A 22287-nucleotide genomic window follows, 5' to 3' on the forward strand; every position below is an offset into this window, starting at 1 on the left:
AACTCCAAAGTTAATGTGCATGTTCAAAAAGCCTAATGTGATGTAGGATACTTATACGAGGCATGACACAAGTTTCATGTGAATAATGTTGTCATAGGATTATATGTATGCTAATAGCAACTAATTTGACACGATTGACTCATTTCATACTTGATATGACCAAACCATGCCTATAGATGAACACATTGTTGCCAATCCTTGGTCGATCAACTCTAAAGTTAATGTGCATGTTCAAAAAGCCTAATGTGATGTAGGATACTTATATGAGGCATGACACAAGTTTCATTGCTCATTGAGAGACCCAAGATCAATGGTTATGGCTCCACAATTCGAATGTCTTTATACAAGAACTCAACTTTATGAAGAGTAATTTGAGATGCTAATATACTCTATCTCAAGCTAATGTAGTTATATGCTGATTTAAAAATATATAGAAAGAAAGCAGCTAGATCTAGGAGGTTAGGTTAGTTTATCCACTATGAGATAATTTCGTAGTCATTCCTTGCAAGATTCCTTCCTTTGAAATGTTTGATCATCCATAAATATGAAATGTTTGTCTAATGTGTCCTCTACATTTTTTGTAATATTTGATCCCCTTTGTTTTCAGTAATAGTTGATCCTGTTCGTTTTTTGATCCTCTTGCAGTTTCTACAATGTCTAACTAACTTGTGTCCTCTTTGCCCAATCTCTATGTTCCTAGTTTTTACATTGTTCCTGTTGCCCTTTGCATTTTTCCGACCAAACACTCTACTCGCTTTCTAACTATAGGACACCATGGATTCTGAATGGACAACAATTGAAGATATGGATTTCAACACCCATGAAGATGGTCTAAATCCATGGAAAACCCCAAGAATATATCATAGAAGAAAAGGACAAGATAGACGCACCCCAAGTAGCGCAATATTATGCAAGAGATCTTATGAGAGATGATATATAAATAATATGAAGAGAGGAAATAAAAAAGGAGAAAGAAACATAGTTATATGCCTCTCTCAATGATGAGTTATTAGAAGACATGTGAAAATACATCACGAGCCTTTTAAACAAATCAAACTTAGAGCTCAAGGATGACATGACGCAATGCCTTAAGGATGAAATATCTTGATATAAGGTTGAATTAGCAACTGTAAAAGTTGATTTAGAAAAATGACAAGTAGTGGGAAAATGCTTCTCCACTATTAAAGGCACGTAAGTAAGGAAATGCAAATATGGGTAGATGTAGCCAAATATGCCAAAGTTCAAGTTGAGCTTGCTCAAAAGGAAATTAACGCAAATGCTCCCTGGATAGAAGTAGTGAAAAAGCAAAAAGGAACATTAGTGGATAAGATGCAAATGATCAATGCAACATTAAAAGAAGCCATGCGCATTACATGAATGAGTGGTTGGGCTAAAAAAGGAATCCCACAAGAAGATGCCAAGAATCTAAGAAATAAAGGTTGGGGCAATAGGATATTCCATTTGCTTTAGCACGGAGGGTGGGAAGACGTGCATCAAGGGTGACAAAATATATTTAGATGACGATCTCACTTCCTAATGGTTTGTATATAGAGATGGTAAGGTCGTTATTAAGGGGAAGAGAGCCTTCCTAATGGTGTATGGCCTATGAGACCTTACATACATATTACTATATGGAATTGTGATGGCACTATAAGGATAAATGCTGGGTACTTTGAAGATACCTTTAGGAACACAAATATTGCTATCTATACAACGATACACCAATACATGGCTAGTAAACTACTTGATGTACAAGGATATAGATGGGAGTCAATATATTGTTCCCACCACGAACACTAGGAAGCACTAAAGGGTCTGGAGGAGTGGTTGTGTTGTACAAATAAGAGCTTGTTGTGCGTAAGGATGTAGATGCACGTTATATGTGGATATGAATCAAAAGAGTGGATCTTATGAAACTATTTAATGCAACATACACTCAGGGTTTGCACAAACTTGACGTAGGCCTCAGGCCCGTGGACAATGATCTCACCACCCTTGTCATCGACAAGTAAAGGCCATTATCTCCCGTCATCATAGGTGCTTCCCTTGCCTTCAAAGACTTGTCCATTCCGGGTCGATCTATACTAATATGGTAGAGATGTCTCGAAGACAAAAAAGAAAAGTACAATATATATAACTTAAGAAAATCTTACATGTGCCGATACCAAGATTCTTTAGTCTCATTTTTTATCTTGTTTACACAGTTAGTAAACATTTATTTTATTTTGATTTGTTGTTCCGAGAGATGAGAGACAACAACATTTAAGATGTAAAAATCTCTTGTTTTATGTGTTACTAGGCCATTTGGGCGTCCTTAATAGACAAGTAACAATCGGCAACGGTTCGAGAGGGTCAAAACCGAACCGTTTAAAAATTTTGAAAACCTGAACCGAACCGAACCGAACCGAACCATGAAACCGTTAAACCGAACCATTAATCCCTCGCTCTCTCTCTAAAACAGAGACAGACAGACACAGAGCACCATGTGTTCAAAGAATCAGCGTGCTTTCCCGCCATTTCCTTCTTCAGCTCCTCTGATGATCCGCAGAAGCATGGTGGCCACCGCAGCTTCGAATCCTCACTCTCAGCTGCAGGCTCGTGTCATGATCGCCCATGGTAGTCCCCATTCTCTTTCTTTCTTCTCTCTCTTTTCTCTCACTTATCTGTATGTGTGTATCTCATTGAAGATAATTAAATAATGCACCGTGAATTTGATCAGGTCGCACCATTCTATGCCTTTGCAGCGCTAAATGAATGTTTTTTTTTTCCCCTGTGTTTGGAATGGTCGTGTTAGACCTTCAGGAGTTTATCTAGCAAGTAGCACTTAATGTGTGTATTACATTCTTCAAAGTAGAGTTAAACAAGTATGCTTTTTCCGTATGGTTTGTGGTAAGGTCTTGTGTCAATGTTTTCGATTGTATCCAGAAGGATGCTATCCTGCTATCTAGAAACTAGCCAACTTTGCGAAATGATGGCTCCAGATGGACCAATCTGTTTTTTTATTGTAGTGGTTTGTGACGATCATGCATTGGTTTGCATATACAAATGACGAGTTCAATGGATAGATATCTTCTGTTTTGGGTTTCGGTAAAAGCATGAGTTTTTCTTAGCTTCCATCAGCCAAGATATGGTGCTGTTATCCATCCAGGGAAAAGCATCGCAAATGATGACATTAACAAAAATTTGCAAATAATGGGTTCATATGGGAATTAAACATACCTTACATGTAGCAGGATTTGATGTTGCAACCTATGCAAATGATGGGTAAGGAAATTCAATGAATACATAAGGTACCTTACATCAAGCATGATATGATGTTGCAATACATGCAAATCATGGGTTCCATGGACACGTAATATGACATACATTTAACAGGATATGATGTTGCAACCTATGCAAATGATGGGTACACAACTTTAATGGATACATAACATGGCTTGCATCTAGCAGGATATGATGTTACAATCCACATAAATGATATGACACATAACTTTAAATCTAACAGGATACGATGTTGCAACCCAAAGGAACTCATGGTTTCAATGGACAGATTACATGGCTTAAATCTAGCAGGATACAGTTTTGCAATTCATCATCAAGCAAACATGGCAAATGATGGGTTCAAAAGACAACTTAGGAAGGGCTGTTAATTTTCATCTTCTTATTTTCCAGGTATATTCAAATGAGGGAAGGTGTGAACTGAAGAAAAAAATGTTGGTCATTGAGTTTGGGATTTCGCATGGGCTATTTATAAGGACAATGTTTTTGTTTAAATTTCTCTAAAAAACATTGCATGTATCTATGGATATGGTTATTCGTGCATGTTTGATTATATGCATGCACTTATTCGTATGACAGATATCCACCACTTAATAGTTAAGCATAATGTAAATCTTAATTCAAATCTAGGGAAACTTGAAATCCCACCCATATTTCAGGCCATTGCAAAATAATAGTGCCTTGAAAGTTGAAATCAAATTTGTTCTCCTCTTTACCCCATTCACATACCAAAACTGGATACATTGGAAGGCCTGAAAATTTCAAAAAACAACCTGAAATGTCTTTTGCTGGAATTCTTTTCCCAGTTTTTATGTACAGCTTTGGTGCTTAAGCTCAAATTCTTGATAATTTAAATCTCGCTAAAAATTTATTTTTGCTTCTTCTTCCTATATAACAAGTAAATCAACATTGTTGGCAAAGGGAAAATGGAATGACATGCATAAAAAAGGGTATTTTGAATTTTTGATGCATTTATCTCACTGTTGCTTTTATTTTTATTGTGTTTCCTGAACAGTCCCATCTCAAGCCAAATGTGGCATCGATTCTCAAGGTTGTTTACTTCAGTTAAAGCATCCAAAGACAGGTATTCATCTCTCTTCACAATAAATCATTTTGGTTCGATAAAATAAATAAAAGCCACAAAATCTCCTCAAGGAAGGGCTGATTAGTTGTTAAAGATAGAGTAATGATTAAGCAAGTAATAAATAATTAAATAATGAAATGGATAAAGGCCACCTATCCTCCGAATCACCCCTGAGCAAAGGAATTGAGACCGATCTTAAACATCATCTGCATCCCATACCACTGAATATTGCCTAAGATTGTACCTTGGATGAAAATCCACAAAGCACTATTGTTAACAAGAGTCTTGCCACACTACATTTGTCTCAACAGTGTTCTGCAAAATATATTCCACCCCCAGGTCCTTAGGACACCACATGTACTTGCTATGTCTCATGACCTAATGCAAGTTGCCTCAATTCAAGGTACCCTTAAAATGCTTAGCATTTTGCCCCTTTAAGGTTGTGCACATAACATTACTCCCCTCCTTTAGAAAATTGTACTCTTGCAATGAAAATGTAAGAAAGTGTGTTTTTGAAGTTGTCTCTTTCTCCCAAATGGCATTATCAATAGTTCGATCCAGCCATTTAATCCTAAATTCTGGCATTGATTTAGAAGGTAGAGTTTTCGTTTTGGAATCGAGAATGCATTTTGGCACATGAGGTTTATAAGCTAAATCCTTGAGAGTAACCAAGTCGTTAACAAATACCATGTTGTCATTAGAAACCAAGAGTTCTTTTAAATGACTAACATGAAAAATTGGATGATTATGAACACCATCGAGAAGATGTAGATGATAGGCAAATGAACCAATATATTGAAGAATTGAAAATGGTCGACAATAACATGTTGCTAATTTGTGCACTTGCCCACATATAATGTTTTAGAATCATGAGGCAAATGCAAAAAGTCTTTTTGACCAGGGACAAATACCTGAGGATTTTGATGATGGTCAACATAAAGTGTCTCTATCTTGAGTAATTTTAACTTTATTTAGTGCAATATGCAACATTTCTTGTATATACCCCAATATTTGGTGTGTGCTTTCTAATTTGTTGCGATTTATATTAACATCAATTGGAGTGCGTGGCTGGGAGCCATACATCAACATAAAAGATGTTTAGAGCTAATTTAAGCAAACCCTAAAATAGGTAGATATTGTTTCCATAAGGAAGGTTTTTTAGAAACATAACCCCAAAGCAGATCCTCAATTTTGATTAATTTGTTCAGTATGTCCATCTGATTGTGGATGATTTGAAAAACTCATGCTTAATTTAGTTCTAGCTTTCTAAAGACTTGTTTCCAAAATGTGCTAATGAACTTAGAATCTCGATTGCTCACAATATCGATCTGTAAGCCATTAAAGTGGAATAATGTGTCCGCACGTTGACAATTTTAATCTATCAAGCTTAGGATACATCTCAAAATGAAATTCCCAATGCCGTAACCAAGTGCAAATTGCTTCCTTCTTATATGGTGTCATGACAAATGAAGGTTCACCTTGTAGATTCCCTTCATTTTCTGAATCCTCATAGACATTATCGAAGCAGGATTCAAGATTTGTTGGAAGGTCATATTGAGGGCATTTTATAATTCAGTTAAGTATGCCTCCAATGAAAAATTAAATGAAGTGCTAGGTTGGACCAATTGCAGTTGGGATGGTTTGGTATCCTCATCCATGTGTGTGGCCATTTATTTAACACTGACAATCTAAACTAAAATATTACATGCAACAACTGATCTCAAAGAAAATTGTGTTTGAATAATTGATGGCAAGAAAGAATAACCTAGAAATCATTTCATGTTTTACCCCTCTAGACATATGAGATGGTTTTCAAAGATCAGATAATTGTGGTAACACTATTGGTGTTTTAAAAACCATAGAGGTGACATACAAGTTAATGCTTTCATTGATCCCTAGCTAAATTATTCATGGTGGCAGGCTCAACTACGGTTTTTACCCCTCTAGACATATGAGATGGTTTTCGAAGATCAAGTAACTGTGGTAACACTATGGTGTTTTAAAAACCACGGAGGTGACATATAAGTTAATGCTTTCCCTGATCCCTATCTAAATTATTCATGGTGGCTCCTCGAGGCGCAACCACAGTTTATTACCATGAATGACACACACACACATCAAACAAGATTAAGAAATGCTTTGTTTGTAGCCACATGAGTGTTGTCGACTCTTTAATTCCCATAATGGAACCCTGACTTCCCCACACAAACTAAAACATTATGTCAAGCATTCGTGCATTAAGCATCCTAAAAGAAGTGCCATTTGGGCATGTCATAAAGTGGGTAACCTTTGGTTATCCAAATATGTAACTTGTATGTTGGGTATGTCGAAGGATGGGTGCATTTGGGATAACCCAAGAGGCCAAAATGAATATCAACGGTAAAGAAAGTGACTACTATGGTTTGTAAGGACCCCTAATGGCCATGTCATCTGTGCCCTTAGATTCAAATCACAAATCAACCTACTCGTAAGTGCTAACTCTTTTTATTTGTATGTAAGAAAATGCATGCACATTTCTGATGTGTAATGCATCAATTCTCCAATGATTTTTGTTTTGTGCTTTTAAGCAACACTAATTTTAGTACTAAAATTATGTGTTTGTAATAAGGCGCATAATATTCTAAAACTTAATATGCACGTTACTATTAAGATTTGAAAAATTCTATTATGTATTAATGCATTATAGTCACTAATGTATTTAAACGTTAATGTTCTTAATAACATATTATAAAGAAGTTATCATAATAATAAATCATTATTATTGATGATTAAATGGATTAATTCATAACTATTAAACATTTAAATTTCATGATATAAAATAATAATCAATTGAATAAATTGTAAGATTAAATTGAAACAATTAAAGATAACGTAAGAAATCGCCATGGAATCAATGTAACAATAAAATAAAATAAAAATTAATTTCCATGCTAGTGTTTAGAATAGGAGAATTAGCCAAAAAAAGAAAGAAAAGAAAGAACTCGGTTTTTGCTCTTTTGCTTTCCTAAATCACGACATGAAACCTTATAGCTCACCCATGATAATATCAATAACAAAGGAGAAAACAAATTATCAGCCTCGTTCTGATACCAAACGTCAAAGATAAGCTAATGATTAAGCAAACAACAAAAAATTAAAGAAATTGAGATGGATCTTAAACATCATCAGCATCCCATACGACTAAACTGAATATTGCCTAAGACTGTACATGTACATTGGATGCAAATCCACTAAGCGCTATTGTTTGAACAACATTCCAACAGAAATATTGGTCTTCTCCTAATGAGGTTAGCTACTCATTTTATACTTGCACCCTAGGTTCTCAGTACACTGCATGTACTTGCCCTTAAAACACTGGATTTTGCCCTTTCAAGGTTGTGCACGTAACATTAATGCTTCAAATTATTCATATTCTCACAGATCATGTGTTTTTGTTAGCAAAGTCTGTACATCATCTCCCCAATATTTATCATCAAGTTCTAGTCCTTGGGGAGAGAATGATTTAGAATCGACATCAAGATCTCGCTCTCGCATACCTTGAGTACTTTCTATGAACCCTGAATTGGTGCATGGAAACGAATCCTCTTCTAATTATTCATGATTCCTGATTACATTTGAAGCCATTTAGTTTTGGAAGCTTGCGTGGAACTTAATTTTCTTTTCTTTTCTTACTCGCAGATGATGAGTTTACATATACAGTTATAATCTTTGTCAGCTCTCACAGGCCATTATGATCTGCTAGAGACATTAAATATCCATGCACTTTCTGCAATCAAATAGAGTATTTAAACAGTTAAACTGAAGTTTAGTGATGGACTAACCTAAAACTTCTAAATGCAGTAGCTCTTCATTTGTGAATCCTAAGTACATAGTTATTCTTTTTTTGGCAATTGCCACTATATTGCATATTTTCTGTCTCAAACACGCAACATTGAGAATTAGGATACGTATAGTTATAAGAATTGGATTCTTGGAATACAAGATTCTCTTCAGAAGAATAGTCTCTTGAAGAGTAGCCTTAGTTTTGCCTTGGTCATGCTTCTATTGATTGCATTTTGTATTGGTTTATGTCCTAGGAAATTGTAATGACATGCTAAAAGTTCTGCTAATCATGTGAAATTCCTTTCATTGCAGGTTCAAAGTCATGCTATATGTTGATAGATGAAACACTTCAAGAAATTCATTGGTTCAAGGAGCAGTTTAGTTCTTGGTTTATTGGTGATTATGCATTGGAAGGTATGCATGTTTTCACTTTTATTATACATCTCACTTTCCATCCTTAATGCGTGATTGTCTTATCATACATAAAGCTATAAATGTTGGTAAAGAGAAGATAGCTTTATGAACGCTAATTATCATTGCATGATATCTATTATGCATACAGAAAAACTTAATTATATCTTTATCTATAGCTTGGATTGCTCATTTTTCTCTTTAAAATTTCATCTTATCCTGTTTTGACAGATGGCAGCCTTTATATGTCTACACCAATAGATCCAATCTTTTTACTTCTACCGATCCTTGATGAAGCTCGAATGAAGGTTTTCAATCGTAACATCCATATTTATTTCCATGTGTATTTTCCACATGTTCAAAGTGCTCTACATACTGTATAAATTTCAACAACCTTATGGCACTGATTTTCTCAGGATCATGTTTGTTGGTTTTGATTTCCCTATTTAGGGTTTGTGCATTTGGTGTAATGAAAAGTGAAAGAATGCACTATCTTCCTGCCTTGTAAAGTTGTATCCTCAAAAGAAACTCTATTTATTTGTTTTTTTCCTCTTCGATGTTTTTTTATTATTATCTTGAATCTTTAGAAGTCTGCTTCAAAAGCATCTTCTTAACTAGGAGTCTGCATGCTCTTCAAAAACAAAAAAAAATTGTAAACCTCACTCACTAAGGCCATTATTCATCAGCATTATCGCCAGCCATCGTATGATGCAATAAACTAGATCATCCAACATGAATAGATTGGAAGACTCACAACTTGTATCATCACTCTGGTCACTTTTCTTCTTCACTATTGTGTGCATTTGTTTCATCTGTCCAAGCCAATTCCCACAAGCTATCTTATTTGTTTGCTCTGTCCAAGAGAAACACCAAAAATATTCCCTTCACAAGTGGTATAAACGCTCTTTAGGATTTCTCTTTGGATAAAGCTCAAAAATGCAATGCAATAAGATATGATCCATCTGAAAAGCATATGCGGCACACTACTTTGATTTGTTTGCAAATCTTTCTTTAAATTACAACTTTTTCTCACTATCATTTGCTTGGGCCTTTTTCCATCTCCCATATCCATATCTGTTCTCATCTCTCATCCAAGTGCACTGTTCATTCACTTCTTGATTTTGGGGAGCTTGATAGGGCTAATAAGCTGTACTATTCCTATTGTTTCTTTCTTTAGAAAGCGGATGACCTTGGAAAATTTAGGGCATTGGAGGAAATTTTGTATGTCGATGGTTATCCTGGGTATTTAAGTCTTTCGCAGCTCCCACCTACTTTTCTTGATGTGGTCTGTGAAGTAAAAGGTACATGGATCTTTCTAGAAAATCATTTATATTTCTCGATTAGATTTTATGCTCAGAATCAATCTGTTTTTTGCAGAAGTTGGATCTTCAAAGTATTATAGGCTTGATGATACTAAAGTTCTGTCTTGGCTTTGTTGTAAGGTGTGTCCATTCTAACATCTTCCTATTTATTTATTTTTTCAAAATTTTAAAAATCTGGAAAAAAGATGTCCATTTTTGCAAGAAAAAATATTAAGGACTCACTGCATGATAATAATCACATTACGCTATGAAATCCTTAAATCTTTTGCGACCAAGATTTCTCACAAATTCTGGCTATTTCATTTTTTCGTTGCATTATAGAGCTCTAATTGTTTCTAGATAAGGAGGTAACGAATTGTATTTTTTCTATCAATTCATTTGAATGGTTGGAGCCTCTTAAACTGAATTAATTTGAATGGTTGTATTTTGTAAGACATTTTTTTTGCTCTTCTTGCTGGTTTACTGAAAGAAAAATCAAGCAAATCTTCTATACTTTCTATTGCAACTTCAAAAAAATGCATTATGCCTTGGAATCCTCAAACCTGTTATGACCAATATTTCTCGCAAATTCTAGTTATCTCATTCTTTTGTTCTGTTTTTGAGCTGTAATTGTTTTCTTCTAGGTAAGCCGATAATGGAATGTATTTTTACTAACAATTCATTTGAATGCTTGGATGAGGAATTCATAGCATGAAACTCTTCAAGTTTAGAAAGTAGGGTTAATTTTTCAAAAATTTCCCAACATTGCATAGCTAATTTTTGGTAGATATTGGTTTTATTTATGTAATTTAATGTAAAATTGGGTGTATTACTAAAAAGTTGTATAAATTGCTAAAATTTCTAAATATCCTTACAAAAATAGCCATTGGGTTATAACTAGCCGTTAATGGTTTCACTGGTAACAACTTTCTTTCTCACATGGTGTAAACTACAAGTTCAAGACACAAGGTTTTCTATTGAGAGAAGTTTTGAGAGTCTTGTTTATTATATCATGAGGTGCTAGAACAATAATGTGAAAAGACTCTTGACAAAGACATTCTGTCACATCTGATTTTGTTAGATCGGCTGAATCCAAAAGAAATTGGCAGTCAGATCCTTCTTAATATTTTTCTTTTTTGTGCGTGCCTTTGTTTGATGGCTTTTGTTAATGTCCTCAAAGATGAATTATGGTCAACGTTTAAATCTTGTCTTTTCATTGAACCCTTTCAATTACGGTATCTTGTTTTTTGCTTAATATGTTACTTGTTGCATGGTTACAATGATTGATTCTTCATATGATTTAATTTTTTTCACCTCAGGTGAAGCTTACTATGCATGGTTTGGATGCATTGGAGGGTTATAGTAGCATGTTGGAAGGAGCAAAGGGTAATAAGGCACAAGTATTTAGCTTATAAGAATATTTTCAAATGTTTAAAAGAAAAAGTTGCAATAATGAACTTCTTTGGCTCTCGTATGATTTTCTTTTTGTTATAACGTTACACTGTTGAAGTTGCAATGACACCATATATATACATATTCTTTTTTCAGAGGCTCATGCCATAGGATTGATCGGAGATTATTTAAAAGAATCACCATGGCTAGAGATGCTCTATAAACACTTTGGGTATTGCATACACCTAATTTAGTTCTATGTCTGTGTAATTTGAATATTCCATTTTCTTATTGACTATAGTACCTCTCAGTGTCTAGCTTTCATATGTATGAAAGAGATCAATGATGGTCATGTGCCTTTTTCTTTCCTTTTTTTTGCCAGTGTGGATTTACAAACATTGAAGAAATCATTTCCTGTTGATGCCAGTGATAGTTTTGATCCCAAGCCCAATATTGTAAGTATGGTAATTTCAAACAATTTCCATCTCATCGCCTGGCTTGATTTTGATTATATACACACTAAGGATAATTATGCTCATGTAGATGAGAAAAGATGGAAATGTTGTGGCTGCGAAAACAAAGATGGCCAAAAAAGGAAATACAGTTGGTCTAAGGAAAGTTACTCAATTCTTTGCTCGTGAGCGCTGATTATTTTATTTCTTCCTCCTTGTTCATGGTGCGTGAACCAATGGATGTAAAATATAAATTTTGATGAACCAGACCGAAACATTTTCACATGAGCATTTTGATTCAAGAAAACGGGGTACATTTTCAAATGAGAACAAAGGTGTTTCATGTGCAATTCAGACTGACTACAAATGATTTGTACTGTCTTTTCTTGGTCAGCATTTCTTAGCGAGTGCGTTTTTTATGATTTATGCAAGAGTGACAAATTAGCACTACATCATAAAATCAGTGCTTACATGAGTTAAATGATGAAGTATTTGTAGGGTTACGATGAAAAGGGTTTAGAAAGAAAAATGCTTCAGAAGAAAAAATTAGCCATGTGGGGTTTTAAATATGGTAATTTATGAGATATTGCAAAAATGGAAGATGCCTATTAAAAACATGGTGTGGCCTTTACAATTCTGAATCGAAATTGATTAAAAGATACACATTACAGACATTTTATGAAATCTTTCTACTAAATCGAATTTCATTTCATCATTGGTGATAAAATATGGATAACACTGTTTTTACAAAATGCAGACAATTGGAATGCCAATCAATTTAGAGCAAGATAGGGTGAATGTAATTTGTAGAGAGGAGCTTGGTGCAAGCAGCATAATCATGTTCTTGTGAAAGTTTAACCAGAAAAATACCCTTGAGTAGACATTATGTGTAGTTAAATAAATGGAGAGTTTATTAACATAATTGAATGAAAAGCTAACATGGAATTGTAGACAACTATTTTATTTATGCTCTTCAATAACTAGTAACAATTGTCAATGGTTTGATTCGAGCGTGTCAAACTCAAGCCATTTAAAAATAATGAAACTTAAACTGAACTGAACCGTTTTAAACCATTAAGTTGTTATGCGGTGGTTTTGCAGTTCGGTTTGATTTGTTGCCGGTTGCTAAGAACTAGTGCCATGCTTGTAATATTTGAAAACATTATGTCCAATAATACATGATTCTTAGTGGAGTCTCTTAGAAAACACCATATTTAAGCTAATAAGGGAATGTTATCATGCCTAGATTTGTCATCATGTTAAGACAAGGATGAAGCAACCACAATAGGGAGAATTTGCACTAAGTTACACAATTGTGATGAGTTTTTGTATAAGACATTGGATAATTGCCACACCTTCCTCGAGGTGTGAACAACCAAAGTTTCTCCTTTGTTTTCAATTATAATGATGTGTAGGGTATCTTCAAAGTAATCATACAATAATTGGTCTTTATTAGATGGAATAAAAGTCAGAAAGAGTTTTTAACATAAAACAAGAAGGTTTTGCACAATTGTGCACTTTTCTTTGCTTGTGTATCCAAATGCAATCTCCACATTGTATTTTGAAAGCGTTTTCTTGTCTTCTCTTTGCTTGATCAATCTTGCTCACCAATTCTCATGGGAAGATCAGGTGGCACTATGAGCATAAACCATGGTACCATGTCCACCCTATTTCTTTTTGTCTTGGGAGTGTCTTGGCACATCTTATTGGCTTTCTCAAGTTTGATCCTTGCCATGGGCTAGGCCCCATACCAAAGATCACCATTAGTATCTTGTGGGATGCTAAAAAGATATCTATCTCAATTGCTTGTGCTTGATGAGCTTCCCCTTATGCCTCCTCTAATGGTCTTCCTTGTGCATTGGGCTTCCTTTAGGCTTTGGTTATGCTAGGTTTTAGGCTTTAGCCCTTCCTTTTCCCCTCCTTGCTTGGTTTTAGATTCATTCTTGCTTTGAAATGGCATTGGTCCATAATCTTTCTTGTGTTTCCTTCTTGATGGCTTGGTTCATGTGCATTGTCATAACAAATTTACTAAACATGCACACCATCTTTCTCTATTTACTAGCATTTAAGTTTTATCCAAAACTTGCATTCCCATAAGGAAACATTGTAACCTAAAATTTATCCTTAAGTTTTCAAAACAATTAATAAACTACTTAAAATTTCCTATAAACTATCATCTATAGAGTGATGATTTAGTAGTATATTAGATGTTTGTAGTACCTTCATTATTAATTTACCACTAAATAGATACTTGGGTTGACTTGCATTTTGTGAAGTTTGTTGTCAACAATTCGATACATTATGCTACCTTGCAAACTCTATTATTCCCAAACAACACACTCTAGTATTTGTTAGATGTAGTTAATGATCCACCTCAACCCAAGTTGTTATTTTTAGAGTGCACATTTTGTGATAGCTTTCCAAACGAGGGTAGCTATTGTGCCAACCCAATCATAGGGGTCGATGAGGTGTCAATGTGGGAGACTGTATATGAGTTGGCCATAATGTATTTAGGAAAGGGGAAAGTAGGGTAACCCGATTGACTAGTAATGCCGACTAGAAGAATATTATTTGCTGGTAGGTGAAGATTGTACTTAGTGTTGACATAAAAATCATATGGTTTGATGAGGTGTCAATGTGGGAAACTGTAGAGGAGTAAGATATAATGTATTTAGGAAAGAGGAAGTAGGGCAATCCAATTAACTAGAAGAATACTTTTTGCTGGCAGGTTAAGACGTACTTAGTCTTGACATATATGCTAGTGACTTTAAGATTATCGAACACTAACTTGAATTTAGGAAGGTAGATAATATTAAATGATAAGTCAATTGACAAAAAAGGAATATCCCCACTATTGTCAACTGCCTCGCCAATAAGAGAAAACACAAAATATCTACCCTATTTGAACTTTCTCTTACACTTAATTGTTGTGACAATTATATGTGTAAACTAAGTTTAGAGATCGGATTCCATGTAAGCTCCAATTAGGTGTGAGCGCACACGAGGACTACCATTGTGAGCTACACTCATACGTAATAGAAAGTTTGTATTTAGACAAAGACATCTATGTGAGTTTAACTCTATATGCACATTGCCTACCTAGTCGATTCTCAATATTCATAACAATATTCTTCTTATACATAGGTCATCATCCTTGTTAGACTACTATCAACTGGAAGCTATTCAAATTGAGGTTTTCCACCATTCTTCACTAGAGGTAATTAAGTTTTGCGTTAGTGATAATGTTTGTGCAAAGCTAGGGGTAGTACATGTAGAAAAGTTATAGTATCACAAAGCCTTTCTCATTCAATGCTAAATTTGGCTAATGCATTCAAAACCAATCTTGTACTTATTGTATATAAATAGAGATTTTTTTGTATTTGTTATTCAATATTATGCTTCTCCCGCCACACAATATTTTATGTATTTAGGGTTCTATGGAAAATTTTTGCAAAATTACCTTTGGACCATCTTGAGATGAACTCTATGATATACATCACCCACCTTTGTCTTAAGATCCAACTATGTCTTAACATGACAATGACTTTGAATGTTTATGACAATGACTTTGAATGTTTTCTGTGCAAGGAGGGCAATGAGGTATCTTGAGCCAAGACCTCGGGCAAATGTTTAGGTAAAAGTTTTCCATATGATTTATGTTTGCATATCAATATGAAATGATGCCCTATGATGACGATCCATGCCATGAAATAGTACGTAAAAGGCTATGCCTCCATTATTATCATACACACCTCATGTGTAAAACAAACATCCAAGAGGCATGGATATTAAATGAGAGGATACTACTCAATTAACAATGTGGAAGTTGTAGTAATGTGGTAATGGACACCACAAAGAAACATTACATGTTGTGATATCATAGAAATGGTTATAAACTTATACCTAAAACACATATTCCATGGATCCAATCTTAGACTTGTGTAAAAAGGAGATGAATACATAAGGCATAATAAGTAGGCAAAGAAAAAGCAAAATGTATACATGTATGTTTTATAAGCTCTTGAACCAAGGGTGTCAATGAGACAATTATATATAACATGGAGAGGACGCCTTACCTGACCAAAAGCAGTTGGCTGGCAGCCTCGTAAGGGTGGTTTGATGCCTTGAGCATCGTGAGCAAGATAGATAAGAGCACTACTTTGATTCCAAGGTGGGTCTAATGGACACTTGGGATGGTACCTACCATTCATCATGGTGACATTCATTATAGATTTGCCTATATGTACACACACACACACACACACACACACATGTATGTAGAGGACGCCTTACCTGACCAGAAGTAGTTGGATGGTGGCCTAGTAAGGGTGGTTTGATGCCTTGAGCATAGTAAGCTAGATTGATAAGAGCACTACTTTGATTCCAAGGTGGGTCTAGTGGACACTTGGGATGGTGGTGGTGATGGTACCTACCATTCATCATGGTGACATTCATTATAGATTTGCCTATATGTATACACACACACACACACACATGTATATATGTATGTATTATGACATTTGTATGGCAAGAAGCTACTAATATGCGTATTAATAACAGTGATGATGATTATAGAACATTGGGCAACAACATTTTATGTACAAGCACATGTATATATATGTATGTATGTGTGATTTGAATTTTGGTAGCTAATAGACACGTCGGTATGTATGTATGTGTGTGTGTATATGTTTGTATGTATGTATGTATCTAGTATGTATGTATGTATGTATGTATGTGTGTGTGTGTATATGTATGTACGTACGTGTGCATGCATGCATTGCTAAAGTGATGATGATTACATACTTATTATGTATTTCTCTATTATTTCTTTTTGTTTTTCAGTAAATAAATCCTTCCCTGATATTATTTATATTCGGGTGTTTAAATTAATTTTCTAATTTGTTTATTATTTTTATTTTCTAGCATTATGCGCAGTGGTGGGACCGATCGCCACCCCACCTGCGATGACGTCATTGCGCGGCCTTGCTGGCGTCATGCCATCATTACGGAATCAAAAGCATCGTTTGGTTAGAAGATTCCGAAGGTGATTAACGTTTAATCACCTGCTCTTAATCGCGGGATCAGCATGTGATTAGCGCCTAATCACCTCGTCATAATCATGCCAACTGCACGTGATTAGCGCTGATATACTGTCACAAATTTCCTTGCAAAGAAGAAAGTGCCAGCTGGCGCCATACATAGCAGCAGCAGCAGAAGAAGAAGAAGAAGAAGAAGAAGAAGAAGCAGAAGAAGAAAGAAGCAAGGAACGTGAAGGCCAGCTATGGCGGGGCTTCTGATCAACGCGCTACTGATCCATCGTAATTAGCTTCTTCTTCCTTCTTCCTTCTTCTTCTTCTTCTTTTCTGTTTCCAGGATTCCATCGCAGAACTTCCCTCGACTGATAACGCCAAAAACTGCGATCTTCTTTCCGATCCAAAGAACGCAAAGAAGCAGCAGAACGTAAAAGAAAGACGCAGAAGCCACGGCTGCTTAGCTGTGGAAAGTTCGAGCACAAAGTTCCATGGTTTTTATATATCCGTATAAGTAGCTTCTTCTTCTGCAGTTAAATTAGTGTCAGCTGAAGTTGCAAAATAATATCTTATATACGCCATAGCTGATCAGCATTAGTAACTTCAGGAACGCAAGGATTCCTTCCGCTATGTCTACTTATTATAATCAGGTAGGTGCACACGAATATTGTAGCGCTACTGTTGCTGCCGCAGAAGATCTGCTGCAATTAGCTGCAGCTGGTGAAGGAGAAGTAAAAGAGCAGGAATCTATGAAAATAATGGAAGGTCATGACAGTCCTACTGATGGAGATAATACAGCGCAACAGATAGTGGAGAGCAAGCCAATCGATCACACAATTCCTGGTCAGAGAGTTCCTTCATTAGGTTTCATGAATAATACTATATTAAGGTGGCCATTAATAAATTCTCGTACTGTTTCAGCCTCTACCAAACACTGCAGGCGCAAACGATCCCCGACCTTCGAATTAGGTACAGCTGAAGGCTCGCCATTACAGCTAACTTCTGCACCAAATGAACTCAAATTACATAAACAGAATCGGGTTCTAATGCAGCAGGCGATACTGCAAGAAGTTAATATACAGCAGGAGAAAGAATTTGTAGGTGATAAGACTGGCCATGAATGTTCGGCCTTAAACCTCGGCCATAACGAACAAAATAGCATTAAATTGAGAGAGGAATTGGGACTTATGACATCCTTAGTTTCGTCTGGATGTCGTGGAATCAAGAAAAGGGTTAGCTATAATGTTGGAAATCCTGGATCTGAAACTCTTCCTGCTCGACCTCGTCCTCTTCGGGCCACTATTCTTAACCCCGTTGATCCGTCTGCAACTCCTCCCTCCGAAACTTCTCCCTCTGTTCTCAAGCTCCTCTTTGATCGTGAGTATGAGTCGCTCCTGTTGTGGCAGACAAGCGGATTCCAAGCTTTCACAGAAGAGATTCAGGAAACATTAGGAGGCATCTTGAAGCACTACGTCAGAGAATACAAGCAAGAACTTTTAAAGCTTAAGCATCGCTTAAATCATGCTGGTGCAGATCAACGTATAAATAGTTTATCAACGCCAACTAGGACACATTCAACAGCAGCATGTGATCATTCAGCCTCCAATAATGAGAAAAGCAGAATAATTTGTAATTCTGAGCGTTCTCCTGCTACTTGCTCCAAATCTAGCTACACGCCCTGTAGTGATGTAATTACATCTGCAATCAGAGGTAATTATAATGATGATGGTACTCCATATTCGACCGATCATCTTCGTGCAGGTGACAATAGGTCTAATCGTCTGGTTCAAGACGTAATGACCACTGATAGTGACCTAGCCCTCTTATGCACGAGAAGCTTATGTGCAGTCATGGCTAATTCATCAGGGGGTGAAAGTCTGGTTATAAATAGCAACAGTATTTTAGAATCTTCTACTCTTTTGCATAATATGAAGGAACAAAGCTTAGGAAATAGATTGGTGCAGTTGCTCGGTAAGGCCGTGGAAGCTGTGGTGAGTGTGCGTGAAGCTGCACAGAGAATCGAGAATCATCGCTCCTGGATGAATGATGAGTTGAATCTAGCTCGCTTGGAGCTCATGAAGCTTCGCTTCTCTGGTAATTATTGTATGAATTCCGATATGTCCACCACTGGTAATTTGGACAACGTCGATTCTAAGAATCACCATGAGAGGGGCAATGCGATGTTTATTAAATCATGTAATATCATGAAGGACGTAAATCTTATTACGAGTAACCATGAGGTCCACCATCGTGGTGTTCTGAGAGAAGCGATGGAGCTTTCGGATGCTGTGCGTGCGTTCATCTTGGAGCTTTCTTCTGCTCTCGCACAGAACGAGCATGGCGTTCCATGGCCCCTCTCTCGCATAGCAGACTGTTCAGATGTGACTCCACACTTCATCGAGAAACTGGTACGTAAGTAGCTCGTTGTTGCTTCAATTAAGCTGGATTTCTCCATATTAGTACACCCTAGTTCATCGATAGGATAATGAACATTTTTTATCCGTAAATCTTACTTCATCCTTCTCTGAGTGAGTATGCAACAGAATTTATGTAGATATTTAAGACAGCATCTCCCGTTTCTTTAAATTTATCTGATTCCCTGCAAAAATTAAGCTGTCAGATTATTGATCATGTGGTATCCGTCTTTCTCCATCTTAAATCATCTGATTCTCCATACTATCTGTAGTTACGACTGCAGCTAACGAATTTCCTGCTAGTTCTTGTGACGTTACTTCCATGATAAGTCTGAATGTCTCTCGAATGGAACCAGTGAATCCGACCTTAATTAACGAATCAATAACATCTTCTTCTCAAAGTTACTGAATGATTCCATTATAATCAAAATCTGTATAGCTTCTTGCTCCATTTTGTCTATTTTCTTGTTTTATTTCGTCTAGTTGAGTTTGTCTAGCTATTGCTCCAATTTCTCTAACGGCTTTGTTTAACTTCTCGATCCATTTCCTCTAATGATTTTGTCTAACTTCCTGATCAATTTCGTTTAATGATTTTGTATAACTTCCTGGCCAATTTCCTCGAATGATTTGTTCTAACTTCTTGTTCAATTTTTTGTCTAATCTATTATGTGCAGTCTCCCATACATCAAGTTTTGTAATCAGTAATCTTGATTTCATTATAATATCCGAATTATACAGTGTTTATTATTCATCAGATGTTTAGATGAGTTAAATTTAAATCCGATAAATTTGGAGACTAAATTTATTGATCTATGTCTACTAAACTGAAGTTTTTTTAATCAAAATTTTCTGATTATACAGGCTGGATGCGTATGGACGTCCCGGGCTCCGTAATCACATCAATACTATGCGAGGGCAAGGTGCAACAGACTCAGATTAAATCATTTGATTTAACTACAAATTTAAATAATAGAATGATCGACACCTCAATGATATATGTGTGTGCCGATAGATGTTAATCTCTGTCAAATCATATACAATTCTTTTCATTGATTCTGTACTGATTACAATAAACGGTTGTACTGCAGAATTTACAAGTAGCAGTTGTCGTTACATGTTATTTTATGACGATGATGTTGAGAATAATGTCAACCTTGGGTTGATTTAACTATAATGGTTCTAAGATCAATATCCGGTTTCACGTCTCACAGCTACCTGGTAAAAACTGATCAGTAATCATTCTACCCAATTGCCTTCAGCACCAAAAATTAATCACAGAACCAGATTAAAACTAACATAAAAATTTGTGCGATCCATTTAAATAATAATTAGGAAATGTTTCTGATGGAAAAGCTAGTTAGCTTGCGCAGACTTAATCCACTGGTTAGGAGTTCAAATCCTCTAATTTGAAATTCTAATTGGAATGTAATGAAATGTCTTTTCAATTTGGAGGAGGGATTAAAAAGCATAACTTTAATAGTTTTCTTGCGTCCAATCGAAAATCTTAAATTTGTTGATTATCTAACACTTGTTTCATTATCATCATGCCACCCAATTCTTCTTCCATAACGTCCTCAACCATTCTAGTTACAATATGAATCATCCTATCGATCGCATTGCTAATCAATTAGGTGTTATAGTAGCTACTTCATTCTTTACTAAGGTGCAATTAAGCTTGTCAATTAGCTAATTGCAGTATAGCACACAGTAGTCTCCCTATTAATTGATTGAGTTTTGTGGAACCCACAACTAAGCATTTCCTAATGAAATGGTATCAAACTCCAATGTGCTTGGTCTTCACATGATACACCAGATTTTTAGCCAGCGCAATGGTACTCTAACTCTTAAGTATCACAAAACAATCTGGGTACAAGGTGAGGTATGCCCATGTCACAGGCTAGTCTTTCCCTATAACTTCCTTCCATGCCTCACTAGTTGCAACATACCTTCCTTCTGCAGTAGGGAGAGCAACCCATTCTTGGAGGCAAGATCTCCAAGATATGGTACCTCCCATAAACTAAAAAAGTGTACCTCTAAGTAGACTTTCTACTCTCAGAACAACCAACATAATCAGATTCGATATATCCAATAATAGAAACATAGACACTTATTTGTAGTGCCACTTAGATATCCTAGTATCATCTTAACTGCTTCCTAGTGTTTCTGAAGAGGATTTGATAAAAACCTACTCATAAATCCCATTGTAAATTATATAATATTTGGCCTAGTCACTATCATATCGTACATGAGGTTACCAACAATAGATTGATAAGGAATTTTGCTCATGGACTCCTTTTCATCATCAGATTTGGGACACTCAAATAATAGTGTGTTGGTTTCCGCTTAAATAGTTTGGCCCTCACCAAACCAAAGTGGTTAACCCAAGCTGATTAAAGCCTTAACCGATTTGGAAATGGTTTGGCCAAAATCGGTTATGTTTGGCTTGAGCCATCCCAAACCAAACTCAAACCGGTTAAGGAAGCTCAAGCCTAAATTGAACCGCCAAACCATTGAAAAATGGTTTTAACGGTTCAATTCAGGCTTGAGTTTAGCTGTTGCCAATTCGTAAGTGTGTGCAAATGTTTTGCACTCTCCATATTAAACTTCATGAATATTTAGGATACATATTACATACTTAGATTGAGACAAGCAAAACATCCATTACTCTTATAATCATTGATACATATGCCAAGGAAGTGTTTTGAATTTCCCAAAATTTTCATATCAAATGTTTGACTCAAAATTTTCTTTAGCGTAGACATCTCATCCTTGTTTTTACCAACAATGAACATATAATCTACATAGAGTTAAAATCACATGTGCCATCTAGACATTTCTTTATATGTAGAAGCAAGTATTCATTGCACCTATTATAACCTTGGGACATAATGTAAGCATCAAATTTTTTATACCACTTCGACAAGATTGCTTAAGACCATACAAACTTTTCTTAAGCTTGCACACCAAATGCATTTTTCCATGAACCTCAGAACCCTTCAGATGTTCCATATAGATCTCCTCATTGGATATCCATGCAAAAAAGTTGTTTGTACATCCATTTGAAATAACTCAAAGTCGTTATTAGCAACCTTGAATGTG

The 22287-nt window shown here is 35.8% G+C and overlaps 2 protein-coding genes across 2 annotated transcripts; both read left to right on the plus strand.

Annotated features, from left to right (window-relative positions):
* The first annotated feature begins 2483 nt into the window (after positions 1-2483).
* LOC147854801 (ribonuclease H2 subunit B) lies at positions 2484-12122 on the plus strand. The gene is made up of 10 exons (XM_087330989.1): positions 2484-2616; positions 4295-4363; positions 8498-8599; positions 8828-8904; positions 9774-9897; positions 9974-10038; positions 11217-11283; positions 11446-11521; positions 11672-11744; positions 11833-12122. Exons 1-10 carry the CDS (start codon positions 2484-2486, stop codon positions 11935-11937), a joined length of 891 nt encoding a protein of 296 aa, XP_087187115.1. The 3' UTR covers positions 11938-12122.
* A 5281-nt stretch (positions 12123-17403) lies between these two features.
* On the plus strand, positions 17404-20128 carry LOC147854802 (uncharacterized). The gene is made up of 3 exons (XM_087330990.1): positions 17404-19182; positions 19395-19456; positions 20050-20128. Exons 1-3 carry the CDS (start codon positions 17404-17406, stop codon positions 20126-20128), a joined length of 1920 nt encoding a protein of 639 aa, XP_087187116.1.
* Positions 20129-22287: the final 2159 nt, after the last annotated feature.

The sequence above is a fragment of the Azolla caroliniana genome, unplaced genomic scaffold (genome assembly GCF_043228905.1).
Source record: "Azolla caroliniana isolate FFs.n. ecotype wild unplaced genomic scaffold, voAzoCaro1.0.p SCAF_15, whole genome shotgun sequence".
Lineage (NCBI taxonomy): Eukaryota > Viridiplantae > Streptophyta > Polypodiopsida > Salviniales > Salviniaceae > Azolla > Azolla caroliniana.

Excerpts from the sequence above, each read along its gene's own strand:
- LOC147854801 (XM_087330989.1), top strand. The coding sequence starts at position 2,484 with ATGTGTTCAAAGAATCAGCGTGCTTTCCCGCCATTTCCTTCTTCAGCT. Across the intron at positions 8,905-9,773 it reads TTGATGAAGCTCGAATGAAG|AAAGCGGATGACCTTGGAAA; the intron begins GTTTTCAATCGT and ends TTCTTTCTTTAG. Across the intron at positions 11,745-11,832 it reads TTGATCCCAAGCCCAATATT|ATGAGAAAAGATGGAAATGT; the intron begins GTAAGTATGGTA and ends ATGCTCATGTAG.
- LOC147854802 (XM_087330990.1), top strand. The coding sequence starts at position 17,404 with ATGTCTACTTATTATAATCAGGTAGGTGCACACGAATATTGTAGCGCT. Across the intron at positions 19,183-19,394 it reads CACACTTCATCGAGAAACTG|ATTATTGATCATGTGGTATC; the intron begins GTACGTAAGTAG and ends TTAAGCTGTCAG. Across the intron at positions 19,457-20,049 it reads TCTGATTCTCCATACTATCT|GCTGGATGCGTATGGACGTC; the intron begins GTAGTTACGACT and ends CTGATTATACAG.